Source organism: Callithrix jacchus, chromosome 11, assembly GCF_049354715.1.
Source record: "Callithrix jacchus isolate 240 chromosome 11, calJac240_pri, whole genome shotgun sequence".
NCBI classification, from domain to species: domain Eukaryota; kingdom Metazoa; phylum Chordata; class Mammalia; order Primates; family Cebidae; genus Callithrix; species Callithrix jacchus.
This window is the reverse complement of record NC_133512.1, coordinates 4024294-4045285: the sequence shown is the minus strand read 5'-3', so window position 1 is coordinate 4045285 and position 20992 is coordinate 4024294. Positions and strand designations below refer to the sequence as shown.

The 20992-nt window shown below is 38.0% G+C and overlaps 1 protein-coding gene across 6 annotated transcripts in view; it reads left to right on the top strand.

Moving 5' to 3' along the window:
* TBX20 (T-box transcription factor 20) overlaps positions 1-20992 on the top strand; it is a 57060-nt gene that overhangs the window by 16140 nt on the left and 19928 nt on the right. For 4 of the 6 annotated variants that reach the window (XM_017975117.4, XM_078342197.1, XM_002751324.7 and 1 more), the window contains one exon: positions 7497-7573. In XM_017975117.4, coding sequence (XP_017830606.1) covers positions 7497-7573 — 77 coding nt within the window. Of the gene's footprint in view, positions 1-7496; positions 7574-10301; positions 10725-20992 lie in introns of those variants that run through there. The other 2 variants (XM_017975119.4, XM_078342198.1) reach the window with 2 other exon arrangements.

The following is a 20992-nucleotide window of genomic DNA, read 5'->3' as shown; positions in this document are numbered from 1 at the left end:
TTTTTTTTAGTGAAAATTATAGAGACAAACAAAAATTAAAGTTTCTAGTAAACTTTAAAGTAAAATGGCTGAGATTTGGTTTAACAGGTGAGACAGCAAGGCTGCCTAAATGTTGGTGGGACTTCTCAAAGCATGGTACACTGGAATAGCAGGGTCCTGTTTACATAATACAAATTATAAGAGCTAGCATCTGGGTACTTGCTGTGTGCAAGACACCACTTCAATTCATAATCGTATTTGATCTTGTCAATAATACCATGAGACAGGAACAATGGTATTTTTATTCAGCATCATACCGTTGGGGTAATTGAGGCACTAGTTAAATAAGTCATCTGAAGTGACCTTGCTCCTCCCATTGCAGGTTTGAATCCAGGTGGTTAAGTTTCAAGAGGGAGTGCCCTCAGCCTCTAAGCTGTGAGTGCCTGGTGTTCACAAAGAAGCAGAACTTCACCTCCCCTCAGCTCTTGGCCCTGATAGACTCTGAGACTGAGACATCCTTCTCAGAGTGCATCAACGCTTTATGCTCATTTCTTTTTTATTTATTTATTTATTTTGAGACGGAGTTTCGCTCTTGTTACCCAGGCTGGAGTGCAATGGCGCGATCTCGGCTCACCACAACCTCTGCCTCCTGGGTTCACGAAATTCTCCTGCCTCAGCCTCCTGAGTAGCTGGGATTACAGGCACGTGCCACCGTGCCCAGCTAATTTTTTGTATTTTTAGTAGAGACGGGGTTTCACCATGTTGACCAGGATGGTCTTGATCTCTTGACCTCGTGATCCACGCCCCTTGGCCTCCCATTCTTTTTTAAACAAATATTCTGCTCACACCACACATCAGTGAGTGTAACACAATAATGATCATCCTAAATGGGAGGTCAGAATATCTGCTAGTATTTGCTGCATCCAGCTGGAGCCACATCTTTAATAACATTTTCTCATTTAACTCTTGTCTTTCCACTCAATTTTTTAATTTAGAACAGATTTCAGACATGTAAAAAACTAGACAAATAGTAACATGAACCTCACATGCCTTCCACCCAGATTCAACAATGAACATTTTGCCAAAGTTGCCTTTGCCCCAAATTTTCTGTCCCTCCCACTTCCTCTGTGTCTGCATGTGGACTTTCCTCCTCCCTTCCCATTTTCTTCCCTCCCCTTTTGAAACTAGGTTGCCTTGTGACACTTCTAAACGCTCTATGAGCCTCTTCTGACAATCAGGACGTTATTCTTGTAATCCCAACATCTTCATCACAGCCAAGAACATTTATAAGAATTTGTTCTTTATATAACCTAATATTCTGTTTATATTAAAATTTTCAGGATAGACCAACTGCCCCAACCCCCCTCCAAATTAGGATCCAGCTGAAATTTATGGTTTGGATTTATAACTTTTAATTTAGAAAAATCTTTCTACATTTTTTTCTGAACATCCCATTTAATTCTGACACTGAGGCCTTGAAGAACACCCCACAAGTCCCATTTTGTAGAATGAGAAACTGAGGTCAGAGTGGTTAAGACATTCACCCAAGGTCACAAATCTGGTAAGTGACAGAGCCAGCCTGAGGTTTTGATCTTCTGGGTTTTAAATCCTCCTTTTTGGTGGCATGATGACAGATTGCAAGGCCAGGGAAGTGACCACTGACAGTGTCATCGAACACTGAATTTGAAAATATGGCTAATGAAGATTGGCGAAGATACTAATAACCACACATTCTAACACAAGTCGCTCCTTTCAAAGGTTTATTTCTAATTAATATCATAAATGGGATCAAAATCCAGCCATCAGTGCCCAACTCTTCTTTCTTGCATCTAGTGTAAATATTGATATGATTAGTAGGTCATGTCATTTCACTGCTGACTGACCACAATGGAAATGACTAAATTCAGAATTAATTTCCTCGTAGATCCTGCTATGTCTGAATTTATTTCTCTATATCCTTTTTCGAACCCATAGCCATATGCCTTTAAAATAGAAGTCCAGTTAATAGTCAACAATTTGATTTGGTATCCTAACAGGACAGTTTTGCAAATGGTTTCTAAACCTCGTAAGACCAGTCAAAACACCTCCTGTAGGTGCTCAAAGTGAGCAAGTACATTTGCAGGTCAGCCTTTTCATCAGTCCTGTGCAGTTTTCTAAAGCTGTCCTTGACTCCTTCGGGGCCTTCTACCATCTACTGTGACTTCACTGCTCTACCAAGTTTATGTAGTAATTTTCCTAAAGCATATAGTAATATATCCTACAGCATATAACAGCCTATCACTTATATACAAATATATAGGAAATAAAGTAAATATATACTAAGTATAGTATTATGATTTTTTTCACATACAAAGAACAAAGAGGGAGGAGAAAAGAGAGAAAGACTTAAAAATTCACATTTAGGACCGCATTCATATATCTTAAACGTTGGACATGAGTGCTATTTTTATGTCTATTAGAATTTAAGTCACAGTTTCCAAAACAATTGGTGAAAAAATTCCTCATTTATCGTGCCCTGTAGTTTCATTTATAAGTAATGAAAATCGGACCTTTCATTTGCTATTTCTTCCTCTGGTTTTTGCCAGGGAATGATTGCATTTCTTTACATTATTGGATGAAAGCTAAATACGTTACACTTTCAACAAACTCTTTTATAATTTAAGATTTAAAGGTCATGCGTTGTTTTTGAGCAGGCAGACCATTGCTGTCGAGTTGAAGTGTAGGTCAGGTTTCATTTCTAAATGCCTTTGGTCAGATCTTTTCCTGATAATTGGAGAAATGGTCTCTGAGGGCCAATTTTCCCCTGTGGCTGGGAACCCCAGCTGGATTCAGAGTCCAGTGGTATTATACAGAATAACCACTGCAAAAGGTCTCCTTCTCTTTTGCACTGCAGGTAGTATCAAAACCTGCCCTCCGCATTTATTTACAGATAATAGAGATGCTGAAAGAGTGAACATTCTGGTTAGGAATTGCATTATATTCTGTATTATTTAAATACACGAGAAAGTAGGGTTATGTTTGGACTGAATTAGTCATTTGGAGATACATAGACACACACTAAACAGCAGCATTTCTGAAGCACATGCTACTAACCTTACTTGTTAGTGTTTTCTCTTGACAAAGGGAGAAACGTTGCTGCTTTTGAGAATTTTTGAGTTATAAAGACGCCATACCTCTGGTTTCTGTACATACAATATTTGGCAGTTGATTCGTTTTTGGTACTTCTTTTAGGGTTACCTTTGATCAAGGTGATTTGTTCAACAGCATTCCAAGCTGCAGGCATCCCGTACTCGGACATGAATTAAATGGTGTCCAACTGAAATCACTGTCTGTAACCAACTTCTTTCCCTCGTCAGTTCTCAAGTGTGTTATTTTTTCAGTTATCCCAAATTTCATAAAGAGATGTAAAACTACACCTTCAGAAATGAATTTCTTTATAACGACTGGCTTTTAATTTAAATATTGTGGCATAAACTCTATGTCTGATCTTTTAAAATGTATGATTACCTAGAATGTTAAAATTTTGCTATTTAGGCCGGGCGCGGTGGCTCAAGCCTGTAATCCCAGCACTTTGGGAGGCCAAGACGGGTGGATCACGAGGTCGAGAGATCGAGACCAACCTGGTCAACAAGGTGAAACCCCGTCTCTACTAAAAATACAAAAAATTAGCTGGGCATGGTGATGCGTGCCTGTAATCCCAGCTACTCGAGAGGCTGAGGCAGGAGAATTGCTTGAACCCAGGAGGCGGAGGTTGTGGTGAGCCGAGATCGTGCCATTGCACTCCAGCCTGAGTAACAAGAAGCGAAACTCCGTCTCAAAAATAATAATAAAAAAAAAAATTGCTATTTAAAAACTATTTTATCTTAAAATTTGAAAAATGAAGTGCTTTTCCTGTAAATTCATGGTTTCATTTAGTTCATAATTGGTGAAAAGTTAAGATCGTATTTCTGACTGTGCTTGTTCTTGAGGTAAAGCTCAACAAACATTTGTGGGGTTCTGACTGTGGACACTCTGGTAGGTTCGGAGCGTGGTGACAGTGGGCTGCTCACTAAGAAGTTTACTCCACAGTCTCTGTGCTTATTACACCCCATGAAAGCTGTTCAGGAATGTGTATCTTCAACCCAGAGCTCCCACACAGTTTTAGTGATCATAGATCCATTCAGATTATTTCTGCTCTCATGTGCAAAAGCGATGATTTTTCCTAGAATTAGATTAAATGGAAATAGAGAAGGTAATTGTTTTGAATTCTTTTTCTAATTAGTGCACTAAAATTAAATCATTGCTCTAGCCAATTGGTAAATCTGGGTGTATAAGAGCACCTTGTACTATTGCAACTTTCCTGAAGTTTGAAGTTATATCAAAATGTGAAGAAATTACTACTGATACTCCTGGGGATTATGAAAGGTGGATTAAAATGATATTATAGGCCGGGCGCGGTGGCTCAAGCCTGTAATCCCAGCATTTGGGAGGACGAGGCGGGTGGATCACGAGGTCAAGAGATCGAGACCATCTTGGTCGACATGGTGAAACCCCGTCTCTACTCAAAATACAAAAAATTAGCTGGGCATGGTGGCGTGTGCCTGTAATCCCAGCTACTCAGGAGGCTGAGGCAGGAGAATTGCCTGAACCCAGGAGGCGGAGGTTGCGGTGAGCCGAGATCGCGCCATTGCACTCCAGCCTGGGTCACAAGAGCGAAACTCCATCTCAAAAAAAAACAAAAAACTAAAAACAAAATGATATTATAAGATATTATAATTTTCTCTCATAATGAGAGAAAATTCAAAGAAATCTGAAAACTCATGTTGAATTTAAGCTACTTCTTTGCTCAAAGTATGGCAATATTATTAGATATGGTGACACACTAATTGAGAAACACGTGTTTTGAGAGTGTATTTTCTGTGGTCTTAGAGCACTGAAGAAATTAAGATAACTTCCCAATTCTGAGACAATAGTTTTTATCTTTTGGAAAAAGAGCAGGAAATCTGATTTTCAAAATTCTTTTCAGAGATAAAGTATGTCAAAAGTTCATCTTCAATCATTAGAACAGATAGGTAATACTTTCTACCTTTTTAGTTAGTAAAGACTCAGAAAAAGCTTGATATGATTCATATCTTAGAGAGATGGCTATAAAAATAACTTTCAAAATGAGTTTTTCATCAGATGTATTATCTGTTGTTGTCTGTAGAAAATTTCATCCTTGGTAAGCCTGTTTACTTTTCAATGTTTTTTTTTTTTTTTTTGAGACGGAGTTTCGCTCTTGTTACCCAGGCTGGAGTGCAATGGAGTGACCTCGGCTCACTGCAACCTCCACCTCCTGGGTTCAGGCAATTCTCCCGCCTCAGCCTCCTGAGTAGCTGGGATTACAGGCATGAGCCACCGCGCCCGGCCCTCCTTTTCAATTTTATAAATGTGCTATTTGAAGGCAGCCTTACCTTTATTGCTTCATCTCACAGTTTGAGTTTGAAATTTTCATGTGGGTTTGATTTACCCTTAATGTCTCTAACCATGCATTGGAGTTGGTGTCACCTTCTTTAGCGACAATTACAGCCAGCTCTGGCTCTGATTAGCTGTACGTGTCATCCGACATCTAGCACAGTGCATGTGTGTGGCGATTAATCCTCATTATTTACTGATGAATTATTGAGAAAGCATGTTAGGGAACTATAAAGCACTTCAGAAATAGAACGTCTTTTAAGCATTGTTGTTCATTACTAAGAGACATAGCTCGTGTCCTGGAGGATTTTAAAATCTTGTCGGTATTTGTAATTGCAGACTATATTGATTGCCTGGACTTTAGATGATGTTTATAATTTATTCCAAACAAATAGAATTTTTCTCCTTCCCTCCCAAAACTGAGCCCTTCAGAAATGAGCCCTAGTTGGAATGAATGGGTGAAACAAGGCCATTCAGAGCGTGTAGCTGTGGATGAGAGAATGTTCTCTACAGAGTCTTTCCTGTATGTGTCTTCACGTACACGCTGTAGCTGCTGCTGTCCACGCGAACGGGTTTCTTATTTATGTAGCATGTTTGCTTCCCTGTTGACCAGTGCTCATAGCTCAGAGATCTTCTTTAAAGGCTTCACAGTGAATGCTCATGGGCTAGAAATGAGCATTTCCGAGGCACTGTCAAATGTTTTTAAAACTTAGCATTATCAAAGAGTTAATCCTATAATTTGCCAGTGTTTTTGATAGAGGAGTCTCTTGGCTGGGTTAGTACGTGGGGTTTTATTTTAAGTGAGGTGTAAATAGCTTCTTTGCAGCTTGTGCATTGGTTTAGATCACATTCAGAAACCAGGGAAAAGAAAAAAACACATTTCTTTTGAAATGAAAAAAATTCTTCACAACTGTTTAAAATGTTCTGTAGATTTACTCTGACTGGGGGAAACAGTGCTTTTGGGCAAGAGTATTTCAAACTGTCTGTTTTGATTACTCCTTACTCTGAAAAAGAAGACATACCTGTAATTTTTTTCCCTTTAAGAATCTTTTGCATGCATTTCTCTCTAAAGATGAACGTGGGTTCTAGTTTTGATACTGAGAAGCTGTGACTCCTTAAAGGTTTCCTTAGTTCTCATTCAGTTACTGACCAGCTGCATCTTGGCCCTTGTGCTCTTTGAGTCTCTGTGATTATCTGTTGGATGAGACCATGGGCTAGATCTTCTTTCAGCTCTAACAGTTCTGGTATTTTCCATGTTGAGTATCTTTTAATCAGTGTTTCCTTTGTTTTTTCATTGCAACTTAATGTATTCTTTTTCAGAGGCATTGTACATATAATTTAATGGATCTTTCTACATTAACAATAATACTCTGGGAATTCTGAATACCACAACATGGCTATTTAATGTTTCAGACTGTGATTATTATTATAATGTATTTTTCCATATAAATAGAGTTTATAAATAACGTTGCCCGGAAGGATAACATAAGATGGGCTAATTTGATTCTGATTTAGTTAAATGGAAAGGGGGATAGGAGGAAATTTATATTCGGAAGGTATTAAGTCATATATACCAGTATCATATTGAACATGAGGCTATTACTGGCCATTTTATCTTTTATCTATTACAGTATGAATATGTACTCACAGTACTAACAAAAAATGAGACAGCATTCTTACTTTCGTTCCCCATTCCCTGTCAGTGCTGGAATTCTGCATAACTCGTATTTAGGCAGTTCTTACATTCCTCTGTTCAGCCTTGGCCTTTGACCTATCGTGTAATACATGAAACACTGCACACTCCATTTCACGTCTACTTTTGCCTCAAAGGCTCCTAGCCCGAATTGTATCTATCTGTCAACCTCTAGTCTGTCCTCAATACCTCCTCCTCTCTGAGGCCTTTCCCCTCGTCCCACCTGCCTGGGATTTGTCCCCCTTGTGAACTTCTGTGGCACTTTCCACCTGTCTCATGACGCTGAGAGACATTACGGTGTTCTTGGTGTGCCATGGAGAATGGACAAACTATTTCTGATTTCACTTCCTTGACCTCACAAATGATACTGTTTTGTACCCATTCTTTCCAGATCACCAAGCTGAAAATAGATAGCAATCCTTTCGCCAAAGGATTCCGGGACTCCTCCAGGCTCACTGACATTGAGAGGTAATGAGAATTTTCTGTTTACTTTCTTGCTCAGATAAGATCAAGAGAAGAGGGAGTTTATAAGAACACACTCCTTTAGACACCAGAGAATCATAACCTTACTATATATAGTCTTCTATTCTCTGTACCCCGTTCGTTGTACATATGCAAGGGAGTTTATAAGAACACACTCCTTTAGACACCAGAGAATCATAACCTTACTATATATAGTCTTCTATTCTCTGTACCCCGTTCGTTGTACATATGCAACTGCTTAGTCTGACAGCTACTGTGACTGGATCTATTACATGCTTAATTTCTGAGTGAAACGGTTTCTTTGGTCAGGACATTTATTCCACCGTCTAAAAAAAATAGGGCTTTGTTATTAAAGACTTAGTTCTCTTGCCATTCTTAAGCTTCTTGTCTCAATGAGTGGCAGTCTGTAGAGAAACAGAACTGGGATAGCCTTTTACCTTCCCAAGCAGGTATGTTTGCTAACACAGAGAGTGTAAAGGTAGTTTGGAATTTGGAAACAAGGAGATGTAATTTAATTCAAGGTCATAGAATTTTACCAATATAGTAGACTGCTTATATTTAATAGGAGAGACGTCAGGCAGGTCTCAGGACCTCTAAGAAGACAAGTGACAATTATGTGCCTGTAACTTACCCTACTTTTTACTCAATGAAAATGTACCTATGCAACTATCTTGCATGTTCTGCACATGTACCCCAAAACCTAAAATGCAATTAAAAAAAATGGTTCATGCAGTTTGAGACCGTGAAGGTGATAGGTAATGAATATGTGGAGATACATACTTTCCCCAGTATGAATTTCAAAAATTGTTTTTCTTTTTTTTTTATGGTTAGTACTTGCTTCCTTTTTATTGAGGTATAACTTTCATACAATAAAAGGTCCAGCTCAATGATGTTTACATAGGAACGTATGTAACCACACACCACCCCCCAGATCAGGATGTAGAACATTCCAGCACTCCAATAGGCTCCTGCCTTCTCCCCCTCGGTGCCCCTCCCGCTGTTCTCATCTCTATCATGATCGATTAGTTTTAAAAATTGTTTTTCAAACAGAAGATTTTTAAACCTAATTGATTATTTGTATTTCTTAAACACACTAATTCTTTTATGTGGCCCAGGGTCTCTGTTGTCGGGGGAGGTTCCCTAGCTACTAGAATCACTTTTATCTCTAGGCCTTTGTGTGATTTCCCTACTAATTGTTACACGTTTCTGCGGCAGTCTTTGTCACCTACGTAGCCACATCGCCTGGCATCAACACTTCTAATTAAGAGATAATTATACATTCTAGCAACCCTTCTCTCAGCCTTCAGAAGTCTTCCCAAATGGTAGAATGTGAGGCAGAGGTTTGATTTGGGGGGACAGACTTAGAGGCTCAGCAGGGAAGCAAATGAGCTAGCAGGAGAGGCTGAATGTTGAGCAGGAACTATGGGATCTGAGCAGAAAAGAAACATTAAATAGTTGGAGAGCTTGACAAGTGGCTGGAGGTGTTGAGATCAGGAAACGAAATTTGAGCTTGGGGTTGAAAATCCATTGTAAAGTGCAGAGAGAAAACTCTCAAATTAGGTGGGACACAAGCCAGTGAGAATGTGGTACTAGCAGTGTGAGCAGCAAAGGGGACTACTTGCAAAAGGCAACTTCATTTAGCCATGACTTTCTTTCCTCTTTCCGTGGGCCAGAATCCCTGCTGCAGACTGGGTTTATGCAGTTGGGATTTTTAAAAGTGAACTTTTCCTCAGTTTTATTCAGGAAGCAGGTAAGAATGGAGACAATGACACAGTGGGGTGGTAGTGATGTGTTTTTATAGTGTGTGTCGTATTATCTGTCTGAGACCATGGGGGTACACGTGATATATTGGGAGAAAAAAAGTTATGGGTTAGAGTCTCACTTCTGCCTTTTCCTGGGTGAGCGATGGTGGAGAAGTCAGCAGCTTCTGAGTCTGTTCCCTCATCTAGAAAATGGAGAATATAACCCTGCCCACCTCCGAGGTTTATTCTGAGACGAAGATAAGCTGGCATTTATGACAGCGTTTTATAAATCTAAAAATGTAAAGTAGTTGCAAGTCCTTCATCTTGTTCTATGAGCGTTTCATCCCATGTAGCTCTGTGTTTCATAGTCTTAATAAACTACTCCTAGAGTAAAAATAGCCTTGTAGTTGCACGTGGGTTTACAAGATAGGAGGTACTCAGTCTGGCTGCTCTTTAGAACGGCAGATTTGATAATGCACGCGGCCACATTTTCTACTTTTTGAATAAGCATCCTGATGTGGGAGCACTCACATGTACATGAAGCTAAGTAGCTTTCAATGGTCTGAGGGCAAAAACGGCACTCGTACATGACGCTGAAAGTTTGCAAGATGACCTAAGTAGTGTGAAATTGGCTGAGGTTTTGGATTTCATTTCCAGATATTTAAGTCTGAATTTTTCATAAACAGCCTTTGGGGATGGGACAAATCAGATCAATTGATCTTTAGAGACCTAAAGAAATTAAATTAGTCTGGAGTCAGTTACTACACTAAACCATCTAGTAATTGAATTGCTCCTTGTAACTGATTGGAAACAGCCCTATCCTTAACAATATAGGGAGCTTTTCTTTATGAGAGATCTGAGAGAAAAACACATCTTTTTATGACATGATGACAGATATTGCACTTTTCTAACCTAATTGGATATGATGTTATAAATATGTGACCTTAATGATTTCAAGTTTCCTGTTTCAGATTTACAACTTAATGTGTAGGACACCCAAACAAAAATGCCTTTAGGATTGGATCTGTCTGCCTGCACCTCTGAATTCACAGTTTTAATCCTTCTACAGCTACACAAGCTTTTAGGACACTCTTAAAGGCGTTTCTGTTTTCTTGCTCTAATTTTACTAGGTTCCATTGAGATACTTGAATGTCTCACTTTCTGTGTGGCCTCACTCTTCAGGGGCATCATCTTCCTCATTTCTAAAAGAAAACCCACCTCACTGGCAAAAACATCAAATATTTTCATTACTGCTGTGTCATGTACCTACCATGGTCAACCAAGAAGCAAACCAAAAGCCCAAAGGGATATCCTTGTGTAATCTACTGTGTAGTTTCTCAGATTGGGGAAAAATTGTTGGCTGGTTCCACATAATAAAAAGCTTTAGACAGTCATTCAGTTGGTATTTTGTGATTTCTTTTTTTTTTGGGTGGGGGGGTTGGTTAACTTTGTCCAGTACAAAAAAGCACAGTGTTAGTTCTGAGAAAGGAAAAATAACTGGGAGGAGTTATTTATGTTTTATTCACAATTAAGTTTCTTTTATTAATTTTTCTCTTTTTACAAAAAGAGTGTGTGTTCATTGCCAAAAAATCAGAAAATACGGACAAGTAAGAAATAGAGCATAAAAAAACAGTGACACCTCATTTTCTTAGCTAACCGCTGGCAAAACCCCATTATATATTCTTTCCGATACTTTCTTATGCACGTATGAACATTTACTTCCTTTAAAGTTCATCATGCCAACCATATTACTTTTAATCGTTTCCCTCTTAATATAAATAGATATATCTCTGCAGCACATTTTTCATGGCTTTCTAATTTTCCATTTGGTGCTTAGTTATTTAGATTTCTGAGTTTTTGCATTACAAATAATGCCAGGGGGAAAATACATATCTACATCCTTACACATCCTAATTATTACCTAGGGTAAATGTCCACAAGTAAAAATGTTGAGTCAAAGGATATATTTTTTTATCTTAGTATTATTTTTAATTGCTTAAAAATTTGGGAAAAGAACCCAGATATTTAATGATAGGAGAATGGTTTAATAGACATTATAGTCATACATTGGAAGTTTTAGAAGTTGTGGTAAAATATACATAACATAAAATTGACCATTTTAATTATTTTAAAGTGGACAATTCAGTGACTTTAAGTACATTCATGATGTCACATAACCGTCACTGCTATCCATTTCCAGAATGTTTTCATCATCCCAAACAGAAACTCCATACCCATTAAAATGACTTCTGATTTACTCTCCCTTCGAGGCCCTGGTAATCTGTATTCTACTTTCTGCATCTATGAACTTATCTAGTTGAGGTACCTCATATAAGTGGAAAGATATGTAGTCATGAGTCACTTAACAGCAGGGCTGCATTCTGAGAAATGCATTGTTTGGAGACTCTGTCATTGTGAAAACATCATAGAGTATATTTACACAAACCCAGATGGTACAGCCTACGACATTCATAGGTATGGCCTGTTGATCCTAGACTATAAGCCATACTGTGCTGCATGTCACTGTACTGAATACTGTAGGCAACTGTAAAGCCAGGGTAGATATTTATGCACCTAAACATTAAAAAGGGACAGTAAAAATACAGTGTAAAATGAAGAAATGGTACACATGTATGGGCACTCGCCATGAATGGAGTTGAAGGTCTGGCATTTGCTCTGAGTGAGTGGTGAGTGGTGAGTACATGTGAAGGCCTAGGACGTTATTGTACACTACTGTAGACTTGATAAACACTGTGTAGTTTAGTGTAGGCTACACTAAATTTATAAAGAATATTTTTCTTTAAGAATAAATTAACCTTAGCTTATTGTAACTTTTTTACTTTCTACACTTTTAAATTTTTTTGACTTTTTGACTCTTCTGTAACACTTAGCTTAAAACATACACATTGTACACTGTACAAAAACATTTTTTCTTTATATCTTTATTCTGTTTTTAATTTTTTTAAACCTTTTTGTTGGCACTTAAGACATAGTCACACACATCAGGCCCACCCAGGGTCAGGATCATCAATATCACTGTCTTTCACCTCCACGTCTTCTGTCACTGAAGGTCTTCAGGGGCGATAACACACGTGTCCTTTAATGATAATGCCTTCTTCTGAAATACCTCCCAAAGGATCTGCCAGAGGCTGTTTCACAGTTAACTTGGTTTGTTTTTTTTAAATAAGTGTAAGGAGTACACCACCGTGAAACAACTGTAAAAAATATAGTATTAGTACATATACAAGCCAGTAACATGGTTGTTTATTATCATTATCAAGCATGATGTACTTTATGCAAACACGTGAGTGATGTGTTATGCTGCTGCATTATGATGGCTACGATGTCACTGGTGGTAGACATTTTTCAGCTCCATTCTGATCTCAGGGGACCACCATTGTATATGCGGAATGTCATGGGCTAAAATGTTATGTGGTGCATGATTGTATACGTTTTTAAGGCATTTCATGCATACCGCCAAGTTTCCTTCAGGAAAGGTTGTTCACAGCAGTTCCTCATTCCTTTGCACGTTTATCGGACATGATCATTGTCTTTTCATTTTTGCCAGTTTGATAGGTGAACATTTATTTGTATTTTCTCTTGGGAATTGGCCTGTTTATGTCCTGAGGTCATTTTCTCTCTCTCTCTTTTTTTTTAATTATTCGCCTTGTTCTCTAAATGAGCTGTAAAAGCTACTTATGTATCAAGAGTATTAGTATTCTATTATTCATGTATGTTGGAATCATTTTGCCACTTAGAAAATTGCCTTTTTATTTGTGCTTTTGATACATAGATGGTTTTTTCACCAAATCTGTTGTTCTCGTTATTTGATTTCTATCCTAGAAAACTTTTCTCACTCCAAAATAATACAAATGTGCACTATAGACTTTTAAATCACTTTACTGCTTTTTAGTTTTTCATTTACACCTTTGACTTGTATGGTACTTATTTTGGTGAACATTATAAAATAGACATATAGGGCCGGGCGCGGTGGCTCATGCCTGTAATCCCAGCACTTTGGGAGGCGGAGGCAGGTGGATCACCAGGTCAAGAGATTGAGACCATCTGGTCAACATGGTGAAACCCCGTCTCTACTAAAAATACAAAAATTAGCTGGGCGTGGTGGCGCGTGTCTGTAGTCCCAGCTACTCGAGAGGCTGAGGCAGAAGAATTGCTTGAACCCAGGAGGCAGAGGTTGCCATGAGCTGAGATCGCGCCATTGCACTCCAGCCTGGGTAACAAGAGCAAAACTCTGTCGCAAAAAAAGAAAAAAAATAGACATATAACTATTTATTTTTTACAAGTGGCCTAAATACTATAAACATGTATTTATGAATGTATTCATTTCCCACTTATTTTTCATTCTGTCTTTGTCATATGCTGTACCAAATTCTCTCTTAAAGTCTCTTTCCCAAGCTGCCAGTATCATCTTCTTGTAGTTTTCATAAATTATAAATATTTGATATTTAAATATCTGATATGGCAAATCCCAATCTTTTTTACTTGTCATTTTAAAACTTTCTTGATATTCTTTGATCTTTATGCTTCCAGTCTTTGAAATCTTTTTGTCAGGTCTTCTACATAAATGTTATGGGAATTTGGATTAGGCTTGTGTGGAATTTCTATAATAACCCGGGAGAGAAAACTGATATCTTTACAGTGGTATCAGTATTCAAAGACACGTATTTCTATTCTCATCTATGAATGGGTAATATGTTTGTCCTCTGACTGAAACCTCCTGTATTCTGTAGCACTTTGCCATTTTCAAGTTTGTAAGTTCTACACATATGTTCTTAGGCACACATCTAGGCTTATGAGAGCTGCTCTGTCTGATGCATAGCTGTTGGCCACGGGTGGCCAGTGAGGATGTGAAATATACTGTGAAGTGTACCAACACACAAACAGATTAACTAACTATGAAAAGTCACTAGAATTTGAATACTCAGTGTGAAAAAAATCATTTAAAAACATCAATTAGATAGATTGAAGTAATACTTTGGGTTATTGTGTTATATAAAAATATTTTTAATGTTTTTTATGTGGCAACTGGGCTTATCTAAAATTGCATATGTGACTCACATTACATTTTTACTGGAAAACACTAGAGAAATTTCGTGGAGGTGCTTACTTTTGTAAACAGAATTTTAAAGTAGAAATCTGCCTACTCTGCAAAAAGCTCTTGATTCCTATATGTCTTTGGCATTCTGCCATTTTACTGAACTTAAAAAATCAGTTTTAATAAATTTTCATTTATTCTGTTGTGTTTTCCAGCAAATTGCTATATCATTTGCACAAATGAAGATTTTATCTCTTCCTTTCTAACAGTTATACTTTTTAAAATATCTTTTTTTTTGTTTTATTACACTGATTAAAATTTCTGGGACACCATTGAAATATAATAATAGTTGGCATTTTTCTCTTGTTCTTGATTCATTATGTATGGCTTTTGATGGCTATTGATTTCTGACAAATATTCTTCATTATACTTTCATACTTAATAATTTTTATCTTAATATAAATTGAATTTATAGTAAATACTCTTTAACATCTATTGAGATTATTTCAATTTTTTTTTACTTTTAAATGACATTATGATATAGTCATATTGTCTATGTTGAACCATCCTTGTATTCCTGCCTGGATTTTATATGTTTTTCTTAAATTACTAGATTTAAACTTCTTATATTTCATTTAGGACCTTTTGTATCAATCTTATTTGATTTTGTACCTTCTCTTGTCAGTTTTTGGTATTGGGTTCTGCTAATTTGTTCAAATTAATTGAAATATTTTCCTTCCTTTTATTGTCTGAATCAATTTGAATAGCAAGGAAATGATCGTTTATCTGAAGATTTTATAAATCTTGTACATAAATTCACCAGGGTACAATATTGTTTTGGGGAATACTATTTTAACAACTTTCTTAAAATTGAACAACTGTTCAATTGTTTATTAGTCAAATATATGTTAATGTCTGTCCCACTTAACTGTGTTTACCTCAGGTTCTACTTTATCTAATCTTATATGGCTACTCTTTTTAAATTTTTGCTTTCTTTTATTTACCCTTTAATTTTTGAAAATCTATTGGACTGACTGGGCACAGTGGCTCATGCCTGTAATCCCAACACTTTGGGAGGCTGAGGCGGGCGCATCATGAGGTCAAGAGATTGAGACCATCCTGGCCAACATGGTGAAACCCCGTCTCTACTAAAAAATACAAAACTTAGCTGGGTGTGGTGGCGCGTGCCTGTAATCCCAGCTACTCGGGAGGCTGAGGCAGGAGAATTGCCTGAACCCAGGAGGCGGAGGTTGCAGTGAGCTGAGATTGTGCCACTGCACTCTAGCCTGGCGCCTGGTGTCGGAGCAAGACTCTGTCTCAAAAAAAAATATATATATATATATATTGGACTACAGCAATATTCTCTCTCTCAATATCCTGTCATTTTCATTAAGGAGAAAACGACCCTCTCTTGACCCCATTTGTCTTTTGAATTACTCACTTTCCCAGTTCTCTATTCCTTCTTACAGTTCCTCAGAAAAAAGTTTTATATGTTCTCCTGCTTCTTTTCTCCCTTTCTGTCTTGTGCTCTGCCTCTGAGATGTTCATCCCCACTACCCCCTACTCCACCTTTGCCAAAGTCGCCAGTGACCTCCTCATTGCTAAACCCAGTGGTTGGTTCTCAGTCCCTGGCCTGTCAGCAGCACTTGGCACAGTTGTTCATTCTCCTCTCTTTCCTTCCTGATCTTCCCAGACCACTCAGGCTTCCGTTTTTTATTCCTTTCCATTTACCATTCTTTCCGTATGTCCCTCGTTGGCTCCTCCTCATCTCATCTGTCTGTAAACATGCTGTGTTCCAGACCTGTCCTTCCACTTCTCTTCTCCGTCTACGTTTGGTCTCTGGGTGCTCAGTTTCATGCCTTTAAGTACCATTACATGCTGATGACTATTGAACTTACATTTCTGGGTCCGGCCTGTCCTGGCTTTTACTTTTACTTTTCCCTGTCCCCCTAAGGGCCCCTCAGATTTCACACACCTACAACAGGTTGCCTTTTCCCTGTCCCCCTAAGGGCCCCTCAGATTTCACACACCTACAACAGGTTGCCTTTTCCCTGTCCCCCTAAGGGCCCCTCAGATTTCACACACCTACAACAGGTTGCCTTTTCCCTGTCCCCCTAAGAGCCCCTCAGATTTCACACACCTACAACAGGTTGCCTAACTACACTCCTCCACACCTGCTCTGTCCTTACCGTCCCCACCATAGCTGCTCATAACCGCATCCTTCCTAGTGTTCTGGCCAAAAGACTTGGAGTCATCTTTGATTCCTCTTTTTCTCATATTTTACGCACCCAAACAATTAACACATCTTGTCAACTAATCCTTCTAGTCCAGAGGAGCCCAGCCACTTACTGTCTTCACTGCCACCACTCCGAACTAGGCCACTGTCCTTTCTTTCCTAGATTATTACATTAAATTTCTAGCTGGTCTCTCTGCCTCCACTCTCACTGGCCTTCATTCAATATTGGCCTTATTTTCCTTCAATACAGCAATCAGAATAATCTTTCCAAAGAAAGGAAGTTGGATCATATCACTCATTCTCAGAGCCCTCCAATTCCTCACCTTCTAATTTAGACTACATTCCAAAGTCCAGACAAGGTCTCAGGCATTCTGCAGAATCTGTCCCACCTGTCCCAGTCACCTCTCGGAACTCTCTTCCCCTCCTCTTCCCTGCTTGCTCGCTTCACTGCATAGATCTGCCTAACACTTCTTTTTTTTTTTTTTTTGAGACAGAGTCTCGCTCTTGTTACCCAGGCTGGAGTGCAATGGCGCAATCTCGGCTCACCACAACCTCCGCCTCCTGGGTTCAGGCAGTTCTCCTGCCTCAGCCTCCTGAGTAGCTGGGATTACAGGCACGTGCCACCGTGCCCAGCTAATTTTTTGTACTTTTAGTAGAGACGGGGTTTCACCATGTTGACCAGGATGGTCTCGATCTCTTGACCTCGTGATCCACCTGCCTCGGCCTCCCAAAGTGCTGGGATTACAGGCATGCGCCACCGCGCCCGGCTGCCTAACACTTCTTGAACGTGGTGAGGCCTGTCCCAGCCTGAGGGTCTTTAGCCTTCCTTCTAGATTGTGCTGTGCCCCATATCTGAATGGTCAAAGCCTTTGTATTTTGTTTCCTGACCATATCCCCAGATCCCAGATCGTGTCTGGCACACAGTGAGCACCCAAATGTTTGTTGAGTGAATGAATCATGTGTCTTTACAAAAACAGCATACAGAGTAGCTGTATTTGTAAGTGTCTTTATTTTTCAATAGAAAAATAAAGAGTAAAAATCGAAAGAGAGAAAATAAATGGGGACTAGATTAAGGAGATGCAACAAATGTTTGCATTAACATTAAGAAGAAAGTTTTTAAAAAGATGATAAGAAAGGCCAATGAATAAAAGTCTAATTTTAAGTCCCAGATTATTTAAAGAAAATTTAAAGAAAGAAAAGAAGCATTCTTCTTCATAAAGGAAAATGCTTTACAAAAACAGCATACAGAGTAGCTGTATTTTTAAGTGTCTTTATTTTTCAATAGAAGAACTTAACCCATTTCCAAGCATTATGATAACTGATGTGTTTGGTGGTGTTTCTTTGAACCGTTTCTGCTTTCGGTTTAATATAGTTATTTGCTTTAGTTTTTAATTTCCTTTTCTGTCTTTCGTTATATTTATCAACTTTTCCCCTTTTTCTTAACAATAATGGCCAACACTCCACATGTGTCATGTGTCAGACAGTGGGCTATGTATATGTTTTATTTCAAAATAATCATGTACCAAAGAAGTTATTTTTATTTTGTAGATGAAATCATGAAAGCCTAGAGATAATAATATTTTATCCAAATTAACATGATTTGTGATCGCTGAAACTCAAACCCAGTTCACCTGAAACCAAAATATTCTCTCTATTGTTCATTACATTTCTTTTTAGTAATTATTGCCTTTAAATTCTAACATCATTGTAAAATTGATATTTCTGTTTCTTTTTGTCAAGAATGAAAGTATATATCATGTTATCCTATAAAAACAGAGATGGAGATTTGTTTTGTACTACTCCCTCAACTAGTAATTTTTGCTTGCATAATCTGGGACTTAAAATCAGATTTTCAGCCTTGATCTCTCTTATCATCTGTCTTAAATTATTTTCTTAATAAACATCAGGATTGTGATAGATTAGCCACAATTATTTTTAATTTAATTGCAGGCATATTCGTTGTTTACTGCTCATTTCTTCTGTACTCTCTTCAATTATTGGAATTATGTTCTGACTTTATTGTCAGTTGTTGGTAAACATTGAGTAATTGGTTGAGGAAGGATAAGTGGGTCATCTTCTTTATGAGTTCTTGCATAACCAAGAGGCTCCATTGCCATTATGTGTGAACCTGACTAGAGTCGCAGTCCTTTTGCTTAGAATTCTTTCAACCTTCCTTTTAAGTCTTGTCATCTGGCTTTGAAGTATTATGGAATAAAAGCTAATGCCAAACCCATTGTCTTTTCTTTGTTGGAAATTTACTTGTTTCTTCTGTGTCTGGATAAAATGTTTCTAGAAAGTTTCCTTAATCTTTGAAATTCAGAAATTGTACCAATACCTGTTTAATTTAGTTTTTTTAAAATTAGCATTTAAATATAATTGAGCCTTTTAGATTGAAAATTCAAGTCTTAACTGAACTCTGGAAAATTTTCTTCTTTTCTTTTTCTTTTGATATTTCTCTGTTTTTGGCCAAGACTGAAAGTGTATATTTTGTTGTCTGAGATAATAGGATATAGAGATTTATTTTTGTACTTCTCCCTCAACCAAAAATTTTGTTTAAATAATATGGGACTTAAAATTAGATTTTTATTCATTGGCCTTTCTTATCATCTTTTGAAAACTTTCTTCTTAATGTTAATGCAAACATTTGTTGCATCTCCTTAATCTAGTCCCCATTTATCTTCTCTCTTTAGATTTTTACTCTGAATTTTGGGAGAACTTCTTATATCTTCTAGTTTCCTGATTCTGTTTTCTGTATCATCTAATATTCTGTCTACTGTCTTTACTGAGTTCCTTTCAAATGTGAGAATTACTGTCGTGTTATTTCTAAGTATAATTTTACATGCTCAGATTGTTTCCTTTTCATGGCTGCTAGTCCCTATTTTATTAATACATGGTCTTCTTAAATCTTACTAAAATTTTAAAAGCACAAATTAAAGATTTTAAAATGTGTCCTGTTTCTTGCAATGCATCTGCTTCAAAAGAAGTCATTTGTTCTGCTCTGTGAAATGACTTTTCTTTTGAACTGTCGAACATTTTGTAATGTCAAATCATTTTTCTCTAGCTCATCTGTAGAACAGAACGTCTGTTTAATATCAGGAGCTGAAATTGATTCTGAGTAAAAGCCTGAGGCTTTCTTAGATCTTCCAGGTATGGACTGAAAAGGGGACAATATATTTATTATCATTTTGCCAATGTGGAAATTCTGTTTAAGTTAGAAGGTTGTCGCAGACAGATAAGGAAGCAGTTTCTGAAAAAGAGTGTTGACTTGGCATTAATGTGACTACTCTCTCTGCCTTGGCAGCCAGAAACCAGCTGAGGCCGTGCTGGTCCCCACACCCAGCACAGCAGCCTCAAGCCCTCCTCTAGAGCTGGCCATGGTGATGGCCCACACTGTTCAGTGTGCCAAATACACTGTGTGCTGGCTGGGAGGGTTGGCGTGGGATTCCTTCCTCCTAGACTCCAGCTGTGTGGCTGCCTGTTCCCCAAAAATCTGCTCAAAGATCTGCTTTCATCTTTAGCCCCATTTGCCCCAAGTTGGGGTTTTGATGAAGCTCCAACAGAAGCCTTGTTTATTTCCACCCTGGGTATCTTTCTTCCTTGTGCGCTGATGGATGGCATGCTGGCTGGTGCTGCCCTTGCTCCTTACCTGCATGTGGCTGAAATATCTAAATAGATAGGCGGCACCTTCCTTCATTTCCTGAGTTTCTCTTGTTTTCTTGTTCATATTAGTAGGGCAGGAAATTAAACATAAAGATTTATATCACCGTATTGGTCCAAAATTCATACTAAGAGTCTCTACAAAAGTGATTTTGAAACCACTTGCATTGAATAAAACTTTCAAACGCAGTTTGAACATACGCCCAGTGGGATTTGGCCCCTGTTGCTCAGAGCTGAAGTGTCCTCTGTTAGTTTAGGTGAGGACGGAGACTTTAGGAAAGCAAGTTGCAAATCTAATATTCTGGGACTTCGTGGATGTTTTATCTACATTAACGTAATGAAGGAGTAAACATTTTGGCAGAGTTGCTAAAAAAGTTCATGGCTTGTGAATAGTTTCTGGGTGTTTCATAATAAAGTATGTTAATTTAATAAGATCAAAATCTGTTGATAACAGCAAGAAAGAAGGAATGGTGCTTAACAGAACTAGTTTTGTTCCAAATTATAGAACGAGTCACCAAAAATTTCTTTTAGTTAGCAAGATGTGATTCTACACTTAAAATGCCTGTCCTCCATCCACAGCTTTTTAGAGGGAGCGTTTATTTTACAAAACTGTGTGAACTGGAAGCGCCAGACCAGTCAATCTGATAGAGTAGTTATTCACAGTTGACTTATACGTGTAAATTATCCTCCTTTTTTTTCTTGTTTGTGTCTTT